Source organism: Periplaneta americana, chromosome 1 (genome assembly GCF_040183065.1).
Source record: "Periplaneta americana isolate PAMFEO1 chromosome 1, P.americana_PAMFEO1_priV1, whole genome shotgun sequence".
Lineage (NCBI taxonomy): Eukaryota > Metazoa > Arthropoda > Insecta > Blattodea > Blattidae > Periplaneta > Periplaneta americana.
The window spans coordinates 27,007,563-27,031,322 of NC_091117.1; the positions used below are offsets into that span (position 1 = coordinate 27,007,563).

General features: G+C 35.9%; 1 protein-coding gene across 1 annotated transcript in view; it reads left to right on the top strand.

Moving 5' to 3' along the window:
• The window catches only part of Pdcd4 (Programmed cell death 4), a 265,699-nt gene extending 243,278 nt beyond the window's left edge, over positions 1–22,421 (top strand). Inside the window, exons 3-9 of the mRNA XM_069816177.1 lie at positions 2,944–3,045; positions 5,972–6,089; positions 6,316–6,475; positions 10,666–10,888; positions 16,383–16,493; positions 18,120–18,259; positions 20,862–22,421. Of these exons, the coding sequence (XP_069672278.1) occupies positions 2,944–3,045; positions 5,972–6,089; positions 6,316–6,475; positions 10,666–10,888; positions 16,383–16,493; positions 18,120–18,259; positions 20,862–20,925 (918 nt within the window). The 3' untranslated portion in view covers positions 20,926–22,421. The remainder of the gene's footprint in view (positions 1–2,943; positions 3,046–5,971; positions 6,090–6,315; positions 6,476–10,665; positions 10,889–16,382; positions 16,494–18,119; positions 18,260–20,861) is intronic.
• The last annotated feature ends 1,339 nt before the right edge of the window (positions 22,422–23,760 follow it).

Genomic DNA, 23,760 nt, shown 5'->3' on the forward strand with positions numbered 1-23,760 from the left:
GTAGCTAAGCCAGGAGATAATTGGGTGGTGTGGCCAGTTGCTCCCTCCATTGCATGCATCGTTGGCCATTAACATATTTCACTAATCACACTCCAGATGTATGCAACAATTGAGGACGAAAGTAGGATAGCTAAAAAGAAATCCCATTTATAAAGAAGGCCGAGATTCGTTGGTAAGGTGACATGCCTCAGATTCCAATGGGGAGCAGGGCAGGCCAATGGGCATATTTCTTGACGACAACGATGATTTATGACTAGGGGCCGTATTTTTTTGGTAATAACGATACGCTCGTAATTTTCCACTGTTTCTTTCTTTGTTACATTTATCCTTCTAGATACCTAAAAATACCTTATGTAAGCAAAACAAACTCGCGAAATAACGCGAAATTTTTATCATTGTGCGAAATACGTCTATAACCAGGAAATTGCAAAAATTACGAAATATGCACCAAAATTTTAGTCAGTATCGTTAAAAAAACATGTTTGTGATTTAATTGAATTTCACGAAATACCCACCGAATTGATGACTTATTTTATCAAATATTTACCGAAATAGAGACAGGTTTAACACCGAAAACGCCAATTTTGTTTCACAAAAAAAAAAAAGTATCCTGTTTATGGCATTAAAAGAAACCCTGTTCTGATATAAATCTTCACGCAAAATTTGTTGCTAATTTCTCACCCAAATTGAATTTTGACATTCAGTAACCTCTGCAGTTGAAAGAGTATCTAAATAAAACATTACTATATACCCTATACGACTATTTTTTTATAGTTAATAAAAGTAAAATTTACTTCCAAATGATATGTTGTTTAGTCAACTGTCCGAAAACTGGTCTGAACCTCACAAGTGATACCAAGAAGGCGCCACTTATGAGGCAACTAGGCCAGGAGAGAATGGGGTAGGATGGCCAGTTCCTTTCCTAGTCCATTGCGTACATCTCCGAGTAGCTTACATAGTACACTAGTCAGACTTCAGATGCATACAAACAGTTGTTCTTCCTCTGACACATATCGTCAAGTGAGATGTACTGCCTGATAATAGATGTACATACCATCCAGAATCTCAATCAGAGAATAACCAAATGATATAAAAGATAATATTCAAAACTTATGATATGCAAAGATCTCGTTATGGAAAACTAGTGATATAAATAAACTTCAATTTCTGTTGTAGCTAAGCGTTAGCTTTTCCCAGTAAGGAAGTGGAAATTTCTCCCCCTTGCACAGACGTTGGAGTGTGCGTCTTTTGTCTTGTGTTTACCCTACATTAGCTTGAGCAATGGACTTCTTGACAGGGCGAGGGTGTCACGTCAGGTTTAATGTCGCTTTATAATTTTCATAACAATGTGGGTGGGATGGGACTAAAGCCTCGTTCACACTTTTCAAGTAACTTGAATTCAAGTCACGTGATTTCAAGTACCCTGAATTCAAGTCTCAGTTCAGACATATTCAAATTATTTTGTTTTCAAGTAGGATAAAATGGCGTCGATGGATGTTGTGCAATTAGGAATTTCTGTAGTAGCAAACCTCCGTGCCAGGGAAATGATAAATATATTGAAATGGAAGACGCGTTGTTCAGTATGGGTTAGGAATTAGATTAGTAAGAGAAATACACGACCATTGACCATTACAAATAGAATAAGTGAACTCTTCAAGCAGATTTGATAATTCTTATCGCAAATGTAATAAAATATTAGAAAGTCTGATTTACCATAATTGAAAATGATTATCTTGAAACTGTTAAGAGTTCCCAAAAAAAATCTAACAACCACACTGAACCATGCCAGTTTCGGCGATAAATGTCATCTCTTCAAGCAACGCTTTTCTTTTCTTAATCTCTCCTATCTTCCTCACTTCTTCTCTATCTACAGTTTAATGGTTTTTATTATTGTCTTTCATAGGCTATGTCGTGTGTCCACGTTAAAATCTCTGCTGTTCAGTTCTACAATGAACTCTCCCTTCCTTGACAGATTCCTTTGCATTTTTATTACGAAACTTTGCAGTTTCTATAATCCGCAGGCCTTCGTGAATTTTATACAACTTCAGAAACTCAAATACTTTGTCATTATTTCACTTACTACTCTTTCCTATTATGTTTACGTTCCCAGTAGGACAGAAAAACAATCAGCTGTTAATTTAATGCTCTTAAAACAGTTGTTAATTTGAATTCCCGCGCTTTTCTCCTTGAATTCAAGTTATCAAGTGACGTTCACACTTTTCAAGTGTCCTTTCAAGTCAAGTAAAAAGTAGAAAGGGATCCAACTTCACTTGAAACTTGAATTCAAGCCGTTAATTGATTTCAAGTCAACTTGAAACATAGTTCACACTTTTCAAGTTCGTCTTTTAAGTGACTTGAATTCAAGTTACTTGAAAAGTGTGAACGAGGCTTAAGAATCCAATTCTCGATGGAAGGCAAATGATATTGAAATAAATTATTCCCTAAAACCAACAAGAAAGTCAAACAATAACAATTATGTTATGTCTTGTTATAGGCGTAGACTTACTATGGATTACGGATGAAGGATGGGAAAGACCATTCATTCATCTGGTCCATCGTGCAGTTTCCTAATTACCTACAAATTTTTATCTGGAGACCTCTGTGAGGAACAATTCTTTTCATGCTGTAAATCTACAACGTAGGTTCATCACCTTATGGGTTATGCACTCCCTGAGAAGGCATTAAGGATTTCTTACCGATCTTTAAAACCCATTGTCCTCTCGCGAGTTTTGGAGCCCGTACCAAGCGTGGTAACAACTTAACTGTGAGGTCGACACGTTAAAAAGCTCTATCCACACGAATCAATCACTAGCAACAGGAGAGGCTTGGCCTGACTGACCTGACCAGATATTTCTGTCACGAATTCAGGCCAGCTCTGAAGAAGGGCGTGGCAGGAAGGTTGTAACACAATACAAGAAGTAATTGACTATTTATTATTTGCAGAAAGGAACTGAACCCATTGTTCTGGAGTACTTCGAACATGGAGACACTGCGGAAGCAGCAATGGCCTTTGATGAACTCAACTGTGGTACAAAACGGTATATGGTGAGTGCATAACTAATCTTAACCAGTTCTTGAAAGTAATACTTCATGTTGTAAGTTCAGTGCATGCAGTGGAAATTCTATGACTAACAAAATATAGCCAGTTCATCAACATCATCTTTTGGCGTTTTTCACCCAGCATTGAGAATCTTAGAGCACTTTGGTTTTTTCTGAGGGTTTCCCCAAAGTAAAGCGAATGTCAGGTAATCCAATGGCGGATTCGCTGATTTGGCTAATCAGACCATCTCTGTATCATTAATTCCATCAATACTAGAAAACTTCGCAGTTGATACGTCGTTTTTTCATTTAAATAATGACTTGGGTGGTCATCCGACTTACTCATTCCAGACTATTCCAGTGCAAACATGTATGATCCAACAGATAGTTCCTCATTATGTTACCTTCCCTAATTTTTCTTTATTTTTTGTTAATAAGCCCATTTACAGACCTGACTTCTTCCATGTGGTGGTGGTTAGACCGTAAGCTTGGTCATACAGGCAGTTCGAGTTCGAGTCCTAATTATTTTCATTCATTGTCATTTAGCGTTCTCTCCAAGGCAGGGCTTTCACTGCAAACCCAGCTTTCTTCAGTCTTTCCTATTTTCTATCTTCCTCTAATGTTGTCTATCATCTGATATCTTCTTCTACCCCGAACTCTTCTCCCGTTCACCATTCCTTCCAGTCCATACGTTAGTAGGCAGTTTCTTCTCAGCCAGTGACCCTACCAATTCCTTTTTCCTTGACTGTTCAGTTTCAGTATCATTCTTGCTTCTCCCACTCTTTCCAACACAGCTTCATTTCTTATTCTGTCTGTCCATTTCTCAGTCCTAGTTAAGCCTGTGATTTTTTCTTGGGATTCTTCCTTTTTTCCATGCTAGGCATGAACATCATTTCATCTGATATACATTCTCATTATCACATGCATTCCCCGAACGCTGGTTGGAGTTGTGTGTGTTTGGAATGCGCCTAGCTGAGGGGTTGGCACAATCGATCAGCGATGGTTGTGTCATAATGGCCCGCAAATAAAAAAAAAACGCATGATTTCCATATGCTGATATTAAGGTTATATTATGTAGGCCTATGTAATTCAATTGGTAAAAATGGAATTATTATTATTATTATTATTATTATTATTATTATTATTATTATTATTATCCGTGGCGCTACAGCCCGTGAAGGGCCTAGACCGACCAGCCGGCTGCTGGCCTCACCCCCACATGCCGAAGCAGAGGTGGACGATCATCCAACCAGAATGGAGGTATCGTGTGGTTAGCACGATGATCCCCCCAGCCGTTATAGCTGGTATTCGCAACCGGATTTCGCTACCTATCGTAGCTCCCCAAGTGCATCACGATGCTGGGTGGGCACCGGTCCCATACACTGGCCGAAATTTCATGAGAAAATTTCTTCCCCCATGAGGACTCGAACCAGCGCGCATTCCGTAACGCGAGTCCTAGGCGGAATGCCTTAGACCGCGACGCCACGGCGCGGGACTATTATTATTATTATTATTACTTACTTACTTGCTTTTAAGGAACCCGGAGGTTTATTGCCGCCCTCACATAAGCCCGCCATTGGTCCCTATCCTGAGCAAAATTAATCCATTCTCTATCATCATATCCCACCTCCCTCAAATCCATTTTAATATTATCTTCCCATCTACGTCTCGGCCTCCCTAAAGGTCTTTTTCCCTTCGCCCTCCCAAGTAACACTCTATATGCATTTCTGGATTCGCCCATACGTCCTACATGCCCTGCCCATCTCAAACGTCTGGATTTAATGTTCCTAATTATGTCAGGTGAAGAATACAATGCTTGCAGTTCTGTGTTGTGTAACTTTCTCCATTCTCCTGTAACTTCATCCCTCTTAGCCCCAAATATTTTCCTAAGAACCTTATTCTCAAACACCCGTAATCTCTGTTCCTCTCTCAAAGTGAGAATCCAAGTTTCACAACCATATAGAACAACCGGTAATATAACTGTTTTATAAATTCTAACTTTCAGATTTTTCGACAGCAGACTGGATAATAAAGTTTCTCAACCGAATAATAACAGGCATTTCCCATATTTATTCTGTGTTTAATTTCCTCCCGAGTATCATTTATATTTGTTACTGTTGCTCCCAGATATTTGAACTTCTCCACCTCTTCAAAAGATAAATTTCCAATTTTTATATTTCCATTTCGTACAATATTCCGGTCACGAGACATAATCATATACTTTGTCTTTTCGGGATTTACTTCCAAACCTATCTCTTTACTTGCTTCCAGTAAAATTCCCGTGTTTTCCCTAATCCCGTGTGGATTTTCTCCTAACATATTCACGTCATCCGCATAGACAAGCACCTGATGTAACCCGTTCAATTCCAAACCCTCTGTGTTATCCTGGACTTTCCTAATGACATACTCTAGAGCAAAGTTAAAAAGTAAAGGTGATAGTGCATCTCCTTGCTTTAGCCCACAGTGAATTGGAAACGCATCTGACAGAAACTGACCTATACGAACTCTGCTGTACGTTTCACTGAGACACATTGTAATTAATCGAACTAGTTTCTTGGGAATACCAAATTCAATAAGAATATCATATAAAACTTCTCTCTTAACCGAGTCATATGCCTTTTTGAAATCTATGAATAACTGATGCACTGTACCCTTATACTCCCATTTTTTCTCCATTATCTGTCGAATAAAAAATATCTGGTCAATAGTTGATCTATTACGCCTAAAACCACATTGATGATCCCCAATGGAATTATTATTATTATTATTATTATTATTATTATTATTATTATTGTTATTGTTATCATCATCATCATCATCATCATCATCGTTATTAAGTTTTACAATGTCCTAGGACATTTTCCTGTACCAATTTTCAGGGTTCTATAACCTTTCTGCATTCTTCTCTACTACTACTACTATTAATTTTCAGATTCCAGTGTTAGCAGTGGAAATTGCAATGGATCACAAACCGTCCCATCGAGAAATGACATCAGTTCTCATTTCTGATCTCTATGGACGTGTTGTAACTCAAAAGGACATTGCAAGAGGTTGGTTTCTAGGTTACTTTAAATACCTACCCTATTTATCTGAAATCCAGAATGAATGTACGAGAACACAAGTAACGTCGTAGTTGCCTCATAGTTTTCTAACATAGGTGGGTTGGTTGCTTTTTTCAGAGTGTTGTCCAGTTGTTAATAAAAAAGTTACAACAGGATAGTGGTTAGTGTGTTTTAGTTGATGTTATTTACATTGATGTGCTTCATTTGTTAAAAGCTTTCGAGGGACTCCTGAAAAATCTGCCTGACCTTGTGCTAGACACGCCTGATGCAGCCACAGTGCTCGGCAACTTCATAGCAAGAGCTGTGGCTGACGACTGTCTCCCACCGAAGTTTGTTCAGATCTGGAAAGAAAAAGTTGACTGTGATCATGCGAGGTAATTACGATTTGTCACTCTTTTATATTACTTCATGTATTTCGCTTCACACGATATTGTAAAATATTTTGTTGCTTGTGTCCATTGTACCAATTTCCATGTGTTAATAAAGGACGTTTGAACAATAATGTAAAAATCCAATTTCTTGATGTAAGAGCAGTGAAGATTTTATTAAAAATGTCTTTAAAAAAAGCACAATATTATCATTACTTTGGATAAGAGCTAGGGAGACCCATTTTCTTAAAAAGAAGTTTCTTTGAGTTAGTGCCGTATTTAGCTTACATTCAGAATTGATGCATTCGATGGTCTGTTGTTTAGTCAACTGTCCAAAGACAGATTTGAACCTCAATAGTGATACCACAGTCTACTATATACAGTCGCGAAGCTCAATATGTAGTAAAAATGCAAACATGGGTAGTTGCCCACCACTAGGATCGCTACTATCGCCTCATCATCGCAGATCTCTCTCCTAGTAGACGACAAAATATGTTACACTTTCGTTGTGTTCTTTTCGAAAAATTAACATCTTCCTTCCATTATTGAAATATTAAATGCATAAAGTTAATTTATTATTTTAATGAAGTATGTTAAATTCCACCATAAACTCGAAGATACCTGCAAGAAATAGGTTAATATTATTATTTTTGTTATGCAAAACGAACTGAAATTTACTATAATCGCTTCACTCATTCAAGATTATAGCGATAATTAACTATGAAACCAATAAATATTAATTTGCATTTCCCTTTACAACAATAATAATGCAAATATGAATTAATGGCGTAACTTACGTGTACCGGTACTTGTAGTGTAGGCTTACGTAGTGAACAAAGTGGGATGAGGTTAAGCAATAATAATCACACCAGAATTGGAAATAAAACGTGATCAATAAATTTTATTGTAACAGACTTTTTCTACGTCTCTAGTAAAGTAACAAATAAAAATAACAACAAAATTAACGGCTATAATTAAAAGCATATCCTTTGAAAAAAAAAGTAGGCCTAAGCAATAATAATCCCACCAGAATTGAAAATATCAATAAATTTCATTAAAACAAACTTAATTTTTCTACGTCTCTAGTAAAATATTATTATTCCAATTATTATATTTTATCCATTAACATTTTCATTACAATCAATAACGAACATTTCACAAGTATCAATGTGAAATACGCAACGAGCTAGCACTCGATGGAAATACGACACAGTCCAAAGTCGACCGTGGACAGTCTATTGTTTCTAGTTGCTAACCGCTTGGAGCGCTTTATCACGAGATTTGCAAAAAGTCACCTCAAGCTTCGCGACTGTATATAGTAGACTGTGGTGATACCAATAAGGCATCACTCATGTTGCAACTAAACCAGGAGATAATGAGGCAGGATGGTCAGTTCCTTTCCTCCTGCATTGCATACATCGCTGACTAGATACATATTACACTAATCAGACGTAAGATGTATACAGACAATTATTGTTCTTTCTCTGACACATATCGTTAAGTGATAAAATAAATGTACATATCAGCCAGAACCTCAATCAGAGGTTTATACTGGAAAATATAAGGTTGTGATTTACACTGCGTGGGCAAACTCTCATGCGTGGAGGCTCGGCGTTATCTTGTCCAATAACAATTCATGACCCCTTACGTCATCGCGAGTCATGAATTGTTATTGGACAAGATAGCGCCGAACCTCCACGCATGAGAGTTTGTCCACACAGTGTAAATCACAACCTTATATATTTCCCAGTATAGTGTTTATACCTGTTTTTTTTTATATAAACATGGAACATGAAATTAGCGCTGCGACCGGAAAAACAATTGAATACCACATAGCGTGGGAGGCCTGTTGCTATGGTAACTATGGTTGTGTTGCCAAAGTTACAGTTCCCACATGGTGAGTGGTCAACAGTTCTCTTGGCGCCATTTGTTGTGCACACAATGTCAGCTATTAATGCTTTCCGTGTTTCAATCTCTGTATTGTTTTTATACCTTCCCATCAATAGTCAACAAATGCTTTAACGTCAACTGGTAGCTCGCATCAACTGTTTGCGTGGTCACCCAAATTGGCAATGTAGTTCCAAGTACGGCCGCTTAACTGTCATGTCCCATCTTTCGAAAAAACAGGTATAGTCTTGTTTGCTTCTGGACCAAAGCTCTGCAAGTTCAGATGGTCCAAGATGTTACAAACAAATAAACGAATGTCAGTCACGTTTCATTTTTGTGATTAATTTATCTCTTCGTATAAAATGATAATGAAGGAAGAAAGGATGATGAGATAGCAATGGAGGTATCAGAAAACTTGCCCTATTGTCTTTGACCATACAAGTTCTACTTGTAAACAATTTCTGGCTGTAGCCATTTTGAAAAATGAAACACAAATTCCATATTCATACAGAAACCTCTTTACGATTGTAATAAATTATATATGCCAATTATTAAGTACCAGTACTGACTTATGGTTATCATGCCTTATTTTTAATTCAATTTGCGATTGTGTGTTGATAAAGCTGTAACTAGTGGAAGAAAAAGTTGATTACGATGATGTTGCTGATTATCCTTCGAGAAATAAATAATGTCTGCAAAAAACCTTTCATTTCCTCAAAGAGGTTATTATGGTGCCTATTAATGTCGTCTTGGTAGCTCAGATGGTAGAGCTGTGGCTTATGACAGCAACGAACTCAAGCTCAAATCTCGACAGTGGCAGTTGTTTTTATGGTGGACAAAGACAAGGTTTCCTCAAGATTTTCTCTCGTCATCCACCAACACTTTTCACATTTCCTCTTTCATTATCATCTCCGTCTCGAAAAATATTGCATCTCCTGTGTTTGCATGACGCCAAATTGGCTGTCTGTTATAATGTTCCTCGCAGTTTGTCCAAAGATTAGTAGATGGCAGTGATGTTGGATTGTAAACTCGTAAAACAGTTCTTTACTTGTCCTCTTAACAGTACATTCTGTTTCAATCCAATACTGCTACTACTAACTAATACCACCACTACCATCACCGCCAGCACTCATTTATTTGCTGTTATTAATACCTTATTTCATTCCTTCCATTAGACACACTTAAATTTTACAGCAAATTGTATATATTTATTCTAATTCCTGTATAGACGTTACATGCAATTGGAGGGGTTTCCTCAAATCTCTGTTACTTTTTGTCCCGTTTACACTTGATATAAGGTCTTCCAATAAGAGTGTTTTACTTTTAACATATAACAGCTACCGTGTTTATGAAGCTATAGCAGTCATATTTTTCCCATGGTTACAGTTGTTGACAAATAATCATGGAACGTTACATCATTCCACAACGCATAGAAATCATTAAAATGTAATATTAAAAAAGGTCATCCATTCGCCAAGCATTCCATGCATTACATGAAGTGTACGATCTGTGTAAGATACCGGGCTATTATAAGGGATTATTTTTGGCCTCAATTGGAAGGTATGGATCTCAGAAACGTCTCGTTTCAGCAAGATGGTGCCACATGTCATACTGCTCACGAAACAGTCGACCTTTTGGGGGAGAATTTCAGGGTCTTTATGATTTAATGTTACTGGATTACTTATTATGGGGTTATGTTAAATAATGGCCTTATACCAACAATCCAGAAACAGACGTAAGGAACAATATCACGTGTGTTATTCGTGAAATTGAGTGCAATTCAACGAAGCCATGGCAGCTACTTAACTGATGTTCTCTTCCATATGTAATGGCATTAAGTGTGCTTCAAAATAATAATAATTAAATAAGTAAACCTCTTTCGTTTATACAATTTTTTAATTTTAAATGTGTGACACTCCTATTGGAAGACTTTATAGCGTACTTCGTTGTAATTTCAGTTAATTTTTAACTTGAAGAGAAACATTAAAAAATAGCTATGAAATATTAATTTCTAACTTAAGTGACTGCCAGAGTAAATTGTAATTGGACAATTAAAGGAAACACTTATTAAGGTACTGGAAGTAAATAAGTAAAGGCATGTATCTTTATTTGTCTTATAGTTATTTTTTTTTAGGTGTTTTGCTTTATATTCTAGGCAGTGATTTGGAATAGTTTGAAACATAAGTATGCAATAAAATGGTATAAACAATAGAAGTTGAATATTCTTATTTAAAGCTCATCTGTATCCACTGGAGACAGGTGAGAGGAGTGTTTAACACATTTCGTAAATTTATTGTTTTTTTCTGCAGACAAGCCTTGGCCCGTGCAGACACACTTCTCTCAATGAAGCATGGACTGGTGCGTCTGGACAACGTTTGGGGGGTGAGTGGTGGCCTGCGACCTGTCAAATATCTCACTCGCCAGATGACATTGCTTCTTCAAGAGTACCTTTCGTCAGGAGATCTCCAGGAAGCTACAAGATGTCTCTTGGAACTGGAAGTGCCACATTTCCACCACGAACTGGTGTATGAGGTACTGAAAGACAGTCTTGTATTAGTCTATAATAAAATTTTGTCTATATAATAGTACATTATGCAACGAGCCTATAATGGTAGTAATTAAGACGCGAGTATGTTTATGAAACGAGCGGAAGCGAGTTTCATAATTTTCATACGAGCGTCTTAATTACCATTATAGTCGAGTTTTATACGACTTTATATGCTCGACCATGTTGATTTTTTCCGGCAATTGGTGAAATGAATTTGCGGGAATGTGCTTTGTGAAAGGCTGAAAGATGACGGTGAATTGATGTTAATTTGTGTGTTGTTTTTTTCGACTGAGTTTAATATTGTCTAATCTCGCGCTAGTTGTCTTTGGATTGCATATCCGAGAATAATCGATACTTGCGCTTTCATATTGCTACAATGGTGTTTTCTGATTGGTGGAACACCTGAACTTCATTAGAATAGGTGTACTTTAATGAGGTCCATTAAAGGGCTGCTACCAGGTGTATGTTGTTGTTTTCTAATGCCAGGCGTTTGACAATAAAGTCATTTGACCTCTTGCACTCCAATATTTTTCAAAGATATTATCATGACCAGCTAATGAAGCACAGATTTTGAGGTGTTCCGAATCCATTTCTTGGTTTGAGTTGCACAATGGGCAGTTAGGGGACTGATATATTCCAATTCTATGCAGGTGTTTAGCCAAACAATCATGGCCTGTTGCCAATCTAGATGCAGAGCGTTCCATTTTTTTCCCTTGGGCATGGTCGAGCATAAAAAAAATTAAGACTTACCTTGAGTGAACATTTTAGCTCATGGTTCAGAGTGAGGAGTAATTAACTTTTCTTTATGTAGAAGAAGCAAATTTTACTGCAATATTGGCATAATTAACTTTAATGTAAAGTATAAACAGTACTAACTTCCTTCAGAGTTTCAGAATGAAATTTCTCTTAATGATCCTACTGACAAGGGAACTGTTACTGAGCTCATGTAGAAACATCCTCTCAAACTGCATGCACGGTTACATTTTCACAGCAGATAAATATAAAAAGTTAACTGCTCATACTAACCTGTAAGAGTGTGAAAACTTGCTATAGGGATTTAGAATACCCTATCTCTGTCTTTATTCACCAAAAATTTCATTTGGACTCACTGGGTTTCGATCCAGATTACCAGCGTGGAAAGCCATGAGAGGTGGTCTACAGCGCATCAGTATGCTGAGTAATAGAGCAGTTCTGGTAGGGGAAATGGTAGTGCTCCGCAAAAACCTACCATTAAGCACATCTTTGTCAATCACAAATTTCAGTCACTCACGCTAGGATTCAATGCTACCAGATGGCCACTCTGTAACTTCTAAATAACCACTTATAACATTATGGAGCCGATTTCAGAAAGTGCAATTGGCTTCATTCAGGATATTTGGAGTGGTATTTAGATGACTATTACACTCTTACTACGTCATACTACTTTTGACCAATAAAACGGTACGAAAGGACGTATTTCAACCAATCATGGCTGCTTATCGCACAATTTTATCGCGTCCCTAGCATTTGTTTCTTTGTTTGCCAACATTTGAAACTGCGCTGGTCTGGACGTCAAAATATATATATAAAAATTACAAACCACTTCAGTCGATGCACGGCAGTTTCAAATATGACTCGCATTTGCATTCAAGAACAAGAATTAATAAAAATCACTGATCATACCTATGCATCTTCTGAAATCCGATTTACAAATAAATGAAGAGCACCATTCGGAAATCCTGAATAAATTGAATACACCATGTAGGCCTAAACCAACGAGTTCCACTTCTATTACGCACACGTCCAATATAACATCAACTGAACCACCAACCACATTCAAATTTGAAAATTGTACATTCCATAATTATTCCTTTTAATATATATTATTTTAATGTACCGAAGTACATATGATATTTCCATGCAGATATTCTGCGTCACCATACGATGAAAGAGTAATGGAACGGAGAAAAATTCTCTCCGGCGCCGGGATTTGAACCCGGGTTTTCAGCTCTACGTGCTGATGCTTTATCCACTAAGCCACACCGGATACAACCCCGACGCCGGTTAGAATCGTCTCAGATTAAGCTCCAACTCTTGGGTTCCCTCTAGTGGCTGCCTCTGCACTACGTCATAGATGTCTATGAACGTAGGACCGAAGTCCACACATGTGCTGAGGTGCACTCGATATGAGTGACTAGTTGGCCGGGATCCGACGGAATAAGCGCCGTCTTAAATCACGAAGTGATTTACGCATATCATATATATTATTTTAATGTACCGAAGTACCAGTGGCGGCTCGTGCCGGATAAATTAGGTGAAGGTCAATAGAATTCTAGGTAATTTCCTGGAATCGTTATATACCCGTGACGTCGCGAATGCTTTTGTAACCTATACGATGGGCATATTGAATTAATGTAATATATTCACCATTTTCTTAAGTTTTATGAAAAGCACAGCATATAAAATAAACAAATTTTCAACATTTTCGGAAGCTATGTCCCCTTAATCCCGAAGAATTCACTGTCCCAACAAAACTTCCACACAATACATACCACAACATAATAAAACAACCACAAGTCCACATGACATAAAAAAGACAAAATCTAACACATTTTATACAACACATCAAATTAAATGAGTACACAAGAAACAGGACCAATAACAAAATTCAAAATCACAATCATAATCGTAAACTGTATTCATATTTTAAATCAACTTCGGAACATGCAACTTCCAATATAAGCTTGCCTATCCAGTAAAATCAAGCAGCTACGATTAAATCAAAGCAGTATTCTGTTGAACAGAAAACTTACACTTGAACGGAAAAGAAAGGGGCACTAGTAATTTCATCTCTTACAAGGTCATTGATGCATTCAGAAATACAATCAATTATTTCATTTTGAATCGTTTTAGATTTCCCAGAAAGAACAGGCCTAATTTTTTCATAGTGATTTCTAATTTTCATAGGGCCAATGAAATGAGAGCCAATAATTCTTTGAAATTCCCCCTGTTCTGTGACGAAATACTCTCATCATGACCGCGAAAAGCCAACTCCTGCTTGCTTAGAAACAATACCGTATCGATTGCGGTGTGCATTACCAGTCTATTTAAATGTACGTTTTCATTAAATTGACTTACGTATAACCTATAACTTTCCTTTAGTGCATCCGCACTGCAGTGCCTTTAATTGCAAAATACATTTAATGTGTTCAGCTGAATCTGCATGGCTGTAAAGACCGCGATTGACATTTCTGAAATCGCAAAATCCAGTTGAATTCCAAGCGGGTTTCTTGTTCCCCAGAAGAAGACAAGGCCAACAATATAACTTCTCGTTATAGTGACTCCCACATAACCAGTTGCAATCCGCATACCACGAATCTTGAAACTGAATATTGTATGACCGACCACCACTTTTACTTTTTTCATAGTTATATTAATGTGACTTGTTCTGCGGTATTTTAAAATATCTTGCTTATCTTCTGCACACCAACGAGAGAACGGTGTCTCCAAAAGATTACACACTAAATCGTTTAACGGATTCATGTTTTCATCGCATTAATACACGTAGTAACACCTTCACACTTCGCTGCACTTGTCACAACAAAGAATACCTAAAGCGAAATCGTTGGTCAGCGCGGGTCAAATGTACAACGTAGTTTCAAATGTTATGCCAACTTTATTTATTACAGGATACTCAAATTATTTCAAAATCCATATAAAACATAATATTCAAGAGGTACTAACGTTAAAAAATACCAAAATATATACGTTATATACTAAATTTAAACAATATTTAACTTCTTTACAGAATATTTTATGTTTTCTTATTTAGTTGCAAAATATTACAGTTTGCCACCCTGATCCAATGTTTGGACGAGAGAGGGATTCTGTCTTTCAAGAATAGAGAAAGGAGATGAATGCCTGCTCCACAGACCCTCATAATAGCCTCGCAAAAGGGACCGGTAATTCATAATATGCAACTCGTTGTCATGGCAACCGGGTGTGTTTACTGAAGGCGAAAAGGAAAGCCTCATTCGGACCTTCAGCTGGTCTGCTAGCCACGTGGCCTGACTGGTGCGGGGTTCGTGTGAAGTACTGCAGTGAACGTTAACTGAGCGGATTAAGCCGAACAAGATATTAAAAAATAGAGCAAAATATGGTTTAGTGAAGAATTCATTTTATTTTAATTTCTTGATAAAATATATTTTATTAAAGCACAAAAAAAAGGGGTGAAGGTGGCCTTCATGTACTTCACTTGAATAACCGCCACTGCGAAGTACATATGATATTTCCATGCAGAATGTACTTCGGTACATTAAAATAATATGTATGATATGCGTAAATCACTTCGTGATTTAAGACGGCGCTTATTCCGTCGGATCCCGGCCAATTAGTCACTCATATCGAGTGCACCTCAGCACATGTGTGGAATTCGGTCCTACGTTCATAGACATCTATGACGTAGTTCAGAGGGCGGCCACTAGAGGGAACCCAAGAGTTGGAGCTTAATCTGAGACGATTCTAACCGGCATCGGGGTTGTATCCGGTGTGGCTTAGTGGATAAAGCATCAGCACGTAGAGCTGAAAACCCGGGTTCAAATCCCAGCGCCGGAGAGAATTTTTCTCCGTCCCATTACTCTTTCATCGTATTCCTTTTAAGGTTAAACGAGCGTTGAGCGGATTCCGCCGATTTTGGAATAGACACCGACGCACTTAGGTTAGATTAGGTTAGTTTAGGCTTTTATTATCCCGTCAAGATGAAGGTGAAAGCGATTGAGTGTGATTTTTTTGTTTTCTATGTTGGCAGTTCAAGTATGTCGGTGTCTATTCCAAAATCGGCGGAATCCGCTCAATGCTCATTTCACCCCTTTTAAAATTATTCATGTTTATTTTTTATGTCATCTTCGTTAATTAAAACTTTTCTAACACTTGTGTATATTAGTTAGGTTATGTTATAGCTTCTGCTATATGATATTATGGATAGTCACGTATCAGAAATTGTTTAATATTAGGATTTATTGAAAATCATCTGTCAAGTGACGTTGATTACTGGGATTCGGATAATTGAAGTGGAATGTTGCATTTTAATAAAAATGAAACTGAATCAACAAAGCCTTCTTGACTAGTAACATTGCCATCGTGTATAATAGATCGAGAATTTCTCGATGAGAAGGCATTGCTCACTACTGCCATCTAGCATGCATCTAGCGTAAAATTTGTAATCTTGAGATGGTACAATAATACATTTGAAGACAGTTGTATTTTCGTGTCAATTAATATTTTATTGTATTGGAGTACTTCGTTACTTCTAATCTTTATATACTTTCTTCTAATCGTGTAATAGTCAATTAAATCCCACTCGAGTTTTGATTTTCTCTGATAAATCAAAACGTCTAGTGAGATTACTGTTGATAAATGCTTAAAAATAAATACAAAGTCATACTTTGCCAGGTTCTAAATTTTTGTCCTATTTATATTGACTTACATTCTTGATTACAGGCTGTTGTCATGACCATAGAGGCTATCAATGGTCACACTGAAGAAATGATGTGTAAATTGCTCAAGTCTTTGTACGCTGCCATCATCATAACCCCCGATATGATGGAAAGGGTAAATTGAATATTACTTAACTATTTTATTTTCATAATTGAACACTTACAATTTAATGTAGTGTGCAATATTAATAAATAGGGACCGGATTTTTATGTAATATCAAGGTGTGAAATATGTACATAATTATGTACGAAAAATTAGCTGAATATGTACCAAAATATGTAAAATCATGAAAATATTTAATATCAATATGTGGCAGGTATAGAATAGGTAAGACTCTCCAGTTGTGATTTCATAGAGCACCCGACTTTTTTACTGCACACTTGACATATTACTATTTTTCCATCTGTAGTGAAAGCTTCGTCCATCGCAATCCATGATTTTATTTTTGTTGTTAGGGTTGAAGATACAGGGGCCATTTTAGTTAGTTAAAAGCAGTAGATAAACTCACTTGCGCTTTATACTGTAAGTGCTAAAACTAGAGAACTGAGTGAAATGAATGGCACAGCAGTACTGCAAGCACTGTTTCGCTTTACTGGATTAGGAGAAAATAAGAGATGTGGGACACATGCATTTTAGCTGCTCCCTGTAAGAAACAAAGTACCTACTAAAACCTCAAATCATAGGTATTTACAAACTATTGTTTGAAAAGTGACATTCCTGTCTCATTCAGAAGAGTAGAATTATTCCAGCCGAGAACCATATTTTCTAATTGCTCGAAAAAATTCCCCGTATAAGAGGTCAAGCAATAACCTGAAAAGCTATTTATTTTAATCTTTCAACATCTTTCCAGTTTGTTCCTTTACTCCAGCTCCTTTTTAAAACTCGGCTACTTTATTGTGGCTCATGTCAGACTTGACACGGGTTTTCCATGGAAGGATTAGGAAGAGGGTGAGTAAGGTTGCAAATTGCATTGGAGCGGCTTGTTAAGACGTGTGCAGAACAATAATAGTTCGAGACAAATCATGTCACCTCGTCCACTCCACCGCACGAAGATAACACTACTTTCTGAGTGATTTTTACAATACAAGGTAGTAGTGAGAAGGTTGCCTTTTGTTCACTCATATTTACAGTGGGTGGTAGGGGGTGAGTGCCTCTGTTACTTCCTGAAACTAAGGACGTTATGTTTCGTCCCGAAATATATCTTTTCTTGGGTAGGTAAAAAGGCTTTTTAAATCTGTGTATTTCAAATTGTAAACTTCCCCAACAGAATTTTTTTTTTTTTTTTTTTTCCTTTTAGAGGAGAGAAAATGAATAAAGTCCCTAAATATGTAGATTTATGTAATACCAAGCCATATGGGATAAATATGTAAAAATATGTAGTATCAAATTTTAATATATTAATGGTAATTACATGATTCACAAAGGTTTGTTATTTATATACGGTTAGTTGGAAAGGAATATAACATGTAATTACATAAAAATCCGGTCCCTATTAATAAAACAGTATTACAAATGACTCAACGTTCTAATAAAAGACATTTGCAGTGCTCCTAAATTGCTTGCTAAGTCACTTTCACAGTATTTTTGTCCTCTTATTATTTTATCGTCAGTGGAATTAGACTTTTAGATGTAATGTAGTGGAAAAGTGAAGAAATAAGTATGAGTAGGATATTGGAGAATGGCAACATAATCGGTGATATTTCGTCTTAAGTATTGTCATATTTTTCCATTTGTTCGCAGGGATTTCTCCGAGTGTATGAAGACATGCCTGACATATGTTTGGATGTTCCTCTAGCCTACACAGTACTTGAGCGATTTGTAGAGCGCTGCCAAAAGGGAGGATTCCTCACTGATGAGGTCATCAAAAAGATGCCGTCCAGGTGTGTACAGAATTAAAATAAGATAGAGGAACTGAATACTGTGTGCACGTGTGTGTTTTTCTCTCCAGGTTCACTTTTTAAATAGAGATTACTTATACACACCTTAACATCTATGATCATACATCACATGTGTAGGATCTTTGGGTATATTACTTACTTACTGGCTTTTAAGGAACCCGGAGGGTCATTGCCGCCCTCACATAAGCCCGCCATCGGTCCCTATCCTTAGCAAGATTAATCCATTCTCTACCATCATATCCCACCTCCCCCAAATCCATTTTAATATTATCTTCCCATCTACGTCTCGGCCTCCCTAAAGGTCTTTTTCCCTCCGGCCTCCCAACTAACACTCATATGCATTTCTGGATTTGCCCATACATGCTACATGCCCCGCCCATCTCAAACGTCTGGATTTAATGTTCCTAATTATGTCAGGTGAAGAATATAATGCGTGCAGTTCTGTGTTGTGTAACTTTCTCCATTCTCCTGTAACTTCATCCCTCTTAGCCCCAAATATTTTCTTAAGCACCTTATTCTCAAACACCCTTAACCTATGTTCCTCTCTCAAAGTGAGAGTCCAAGTTTCACAACCATGAAGAACAACCGGTAATAGAACTGTTTTATAAATTCTAACTTTCAGATTTTTTGACAGCAGACTGGATGATAAAAGCTTCTCAACCGAATAATAACAGGCATTTCCGATATTTATTCTGTGTTTAATTTCCTCCCGAGTAGCATTTATATTTGTTACTGTTGCTCCAAGATATTTGAACTTCTCCACCTCTTCAAAAGATAAATTTCGAATTTTTATATTTCCATTTCGTACAATATTCTCGTCACGAGACATAATCATATACTTTGTCTTTTCGGGATTTACTTCCAAACCTATCTCTTTATTTGCTTCCAGTAAAATTTCCGTGTTTTCTCTAATCGTTTGGGTACATTAGTAGGTTGTTAATTATTGTCGAGTTTAAGTTGGTATTGTCGTGTGTTATAAATAGCTTTTAGATTTGTTTTAATGTTTATGATATTGATGATTAAGACTGGGATGAATCATAGTTTGTAAATTTCCAATCTGGCCTTTGTCTTTGTGACTGGGGGGGAGACCAGTCAGATTGGCTGGACATGGGGTTTGAACCTGAAACTTTCCGAATGCAAGTCTGAAATGTAACTGTCTGAGCCACCTCGTTTTGTATTTCTTGTTTTATTCTTCTATTAACTTGCATATACTAATATATTCTTTATTACTGTACTTTTGAACTAACACTTGTAGGCCCATAGGGACCATAGGACATTATTTAGAGGACTGTCATATTTTCAGTTTTCTTCTCCACATTCTTAAAGCTCGCTGTATACAGATAAATGTCAGCAACTTTGTTCAAGTCCTCTTGTGGCTGAATTGATTTGAGATTTTCTTTCCAGTTTTAATGGATGTTATCATGGTGACTTTTGGTAACTTTAAGTCTATACTTATAATATACTGGTACCTACCATATTGGCCTGCATCTAATACGACCCCAAATTGCACATTTTTTTTATGCCACCAGGTTGTCTTTTCGACATTTCTGGTATTCTCTCCTGGCAGTGGCTTAGTTGTAACCCACTTTTGAGGTTGGGGTTACATTACTCTAATGATATGATATGATGATTATGTAATGCCAGGAGAGGTCTTAAATCTAAACTTAACCTAAATTTCAGACCATGGACGAACACAGGAATAATATCCTTTAAGGATACGGTGAATTGAACCCGGGACCTCATGAACCATAGAAGCTCTGACCACTAGACCATGAAACTGGTCAATTGTAAGATGTTCTATGTGGAAAATAAAAATATTTCAATATAATGCGACCTACACTTTGGTAATATTAGCGATTAAATAAATGAATAAATAACATTTAAAGTTGTTCACAGATTTTCATTTTCAGTCTTTAGCAACATCCTTTCCTGGTTATTACTCCCATTTCTCCTTCCCTCGTCGTCGTCGTCGTCTTCTTCTTCTTCTTCTTCTTCTTCTTCTTCCTCCTCCTCCTCCTCCTCCTTCCCCTCTTTCCATTTTTTGCTATCTGTGCTATTATCGAATCTTCATTTTCTAGTGACAGAAAGGAGTTTTCTAAAATAAAAGAATAGCCAGACAGTTAAAAAATAAATAAATAAAATATAAAAACATATAATTTAATAATAATTATATGCCAGTAATATTGTATTACATAATAAATACATTTTCTCTTCATTTTATTACAAAAAAAAATCACCTTCACATTCCTCTTTGAACCTGTGTTTACGTGAAGAGCTTGATGGTTTGAAAAGTGTGATGGTAAAATTTTACTACCTGTAGTACATTCTAACACTGACAAGTGAGACTGTGATGTTGACATTAGAACACAAAAATACCAGTAGGTAGGCCTAGTCCACATACTGCGTGAAGGTCCCAAGGTCGTGAATGCAAATTTGGTCATCTAGTTATAAGGCTCAATTATTATTTTTTTTTTTTTTTATGATTAGTTGGTCATAAAAATACACTACTAGTTTGCTTATGACCTTTATATCAATAGCAATAAAACTATAGTAAGACATGGTTGTTTTTTTTATGTTACCACAGGGGCCGCAAACGTTTCGTGTCTGAGGGAGATGGTGGACGTGTGAAGAATCATGATTTTGTGTGAAGAGACATGTTTGAGAGTTCTGTTATGTAAAATCCAATCCTCAGCGGTCAGGCCTACCAGAATCGTGCTCCGTGTTTTGGCGACTGCCCTGGCATCGGTCTGTTCAACTTGCTGGTAGTTAGATGGACAGTCATTGTTTTCCACTGGTTATTTCTGATGGTCCTTCTTGTTTTGACTTGTAGTGTGACAACAAAAAAAATGTAAATTTGCATATTTCTGAAAGTAGCAAGTCTTGCGGCTTATACTGTTCACACAATTTTGAATTAAATATGTTGTCTCTTGTCTTCTGTGGCTAGGATTTACTATCCTTTCCATTTCAGAGTATATATTTTTTTGTTTTTTGCATTTACTTAAAATAAAAATGCTTTGTGTGTGTACATAATAAAGTATGTTACTGATAGCCATCGGTGGGTAGATGAGTGATCAGTTTGAGTGTTTTGAGTGGAATTCCAGAAATTAATAGTACATGGGGAATTAAGATGCAATTTTGAAACATGTCAAGTTCTGTACTTTTTATTTCTTTGATTAGAAAATTTATTTTTTCTTTGAGGGAAAGGGAAACTCAACTCCCATTGTTACTAGTGTCACTGGGAAGACTGACAGTTTGAAATAGTTTAATTTCATACCAATTTTTTTTTTGTGTGTGTGTGTCGATTGCAGTTTAGCCCATTTCTGTTTTAGAAAGTTACAAATGAAATATTTCTTTCATGTTTTTGGCATTAAATTCATTGTATTTACTTCATATTATAGTAGAACAAATTTCTAGTTAAACACGTTCAAATGACGTCACGCAGCTACAAATTGCCCAGTTGCTAGAACAGATTAATTGGAATGTGTTTTTGTATTGTATTATTTTTCTTAATTATTGTATAACTGTAAAAAAAATTGGTTTGCAGTATAAATACGAAGTGTAGGTTTGTAAGAATAAATGTTTCGCAAATTCATATTTCATAATATAATTTATATGAAACACTGTTGGTAAATGTCGTCTTGGAATTTATGTAGTTTTCTAAAACAGAACCATGTAATTGAATATAGTAATGTATTTATACATTTTTTTTCCCCCTAATATGGGGTTATATTTCTAACAGACACATTATTTTGTGTTTCATGAGAGTTCGAAAACTTGTTTCATTGTAACAGCACTTGCCTGTTGAATACTTTTGGAATCTTTGAAAATATAATTCATACTTTCGTAATCTAGAATTGTAATAAATTTGTGTAATGTAATGTAAATTATTATGAGCAATTAAAAGAAATAGCGTTTAAAAATGTGTGAAAGAAGTTAAGATTAATGATATTAGTTTATGTTAATTTCGATTCTTTATAAAAGATACAATTTTCAAATGAATACCTTATTCTTTAATTTAAATTAATTAGATCCTTGAAAAATGAAGTTGTCACCAAATGGAGACAAAAAGAGTTTCGGGGATGGGGAAAGGGAAACTAAAATTAACATTCATATTTTTCAACCCTTATTGTGACAAATTCATAAATGAGAATCATCTATACTCCTCTGCTGATTCATATGGAAGTAAATATGAATGAAATATTAGGCGCTTCATTGTTTAATGGTGTTTATTATAGTTTTTTATGGTATAAAGGTTGAATTCGCAAGTGCTTTGACACTAAAGTCACGCCACAAATTGAAAACATCCTATAAATTGTTAATGAAAATAACATATCAATAGAGGAAAAAACTAGAAGTGCTAATGTAAAATTTATGCATTATTTCTTTTAGTTGCTTAACCTTTAAATCCAGAGAAAATTCATTATTTAGTGAGAAATGTGTATTTATAACGCATTTTCCACACATAAATAAGGAATATTTTCTTTAACATTTTTAAAATAAATGTATGGTACCTCTGATTTTTTTTGTACAATTGGAAGGTGATTATTACAAACAGCCTTTTTCCCTCGTCTTAGTTTCATACTTTTTTTTTTCTACACTATCTCTCGTTTATTTTTAAAACATCTAGTTTTATCTTCAAGCATCTTTTCTTTCTTTGAATTGAAGGGTTTTCTTTTCCTTGGGACCATGTTTGAGTGAAATTATTTTTTAATGTAAAGAGAGAATTTTGAATATTGTGTTCTGTATGTATGTATGTATGTGTGTGTATGTGTTTGCGTGTATTACTGCCATGATGATAGGTCAAGAACGTAATATTTGGATTTACTTGTTCAACATCGGATGTAGTGTATAAGAAGATAAATAGGAAATACATGTTAAAAGTAATTAATCTGCAAGATAGTCTCAGGATTATTTCTGAATTCAAAGAACTTAATGTGTTGCCACGTCAAGGGAAGAGAAGTAAATGTGAGCAAGCTAGGACTTCTTTCTTTGTAAGTTTTCTGTTATACTCAGGAGAACGAAATTGCAATAAAAAGCACAATTTTGTTACAATTAAATTAACAATTTAAATAGTAGATGAAATTACAAACATGTATGAAAAGTACTCTTAGATTTCAGAAGTTCTAATTAGTGTTGCTTGAATAATGTGATTCAGAAAGTTGTTAAAAAAAAAAAAGAGTAATTTAGAATGTGGAAACCAACAAATTTGCAAATACTTTTCACGTTTTTTAATTCTTTGAATTTTCTTGTATTCGTCAGATTTTGATACATTCACTTTATAATTTACTTCGTTTGATTTTTCGTTATAATTCTGAATTCATTTATTTTAAACGTTTTAAGATATTTTTTTTCTTTTAAGATGTAATTTCTTTATTATGGAGTTAAATTAGTGTATATATGGATAAAAATAAATTGTAAAATTCATTACCTTAAAAAAGAAATAAAGTGTAGCAGACAAAACTCTTCCCATGGTTTGGCTCTTA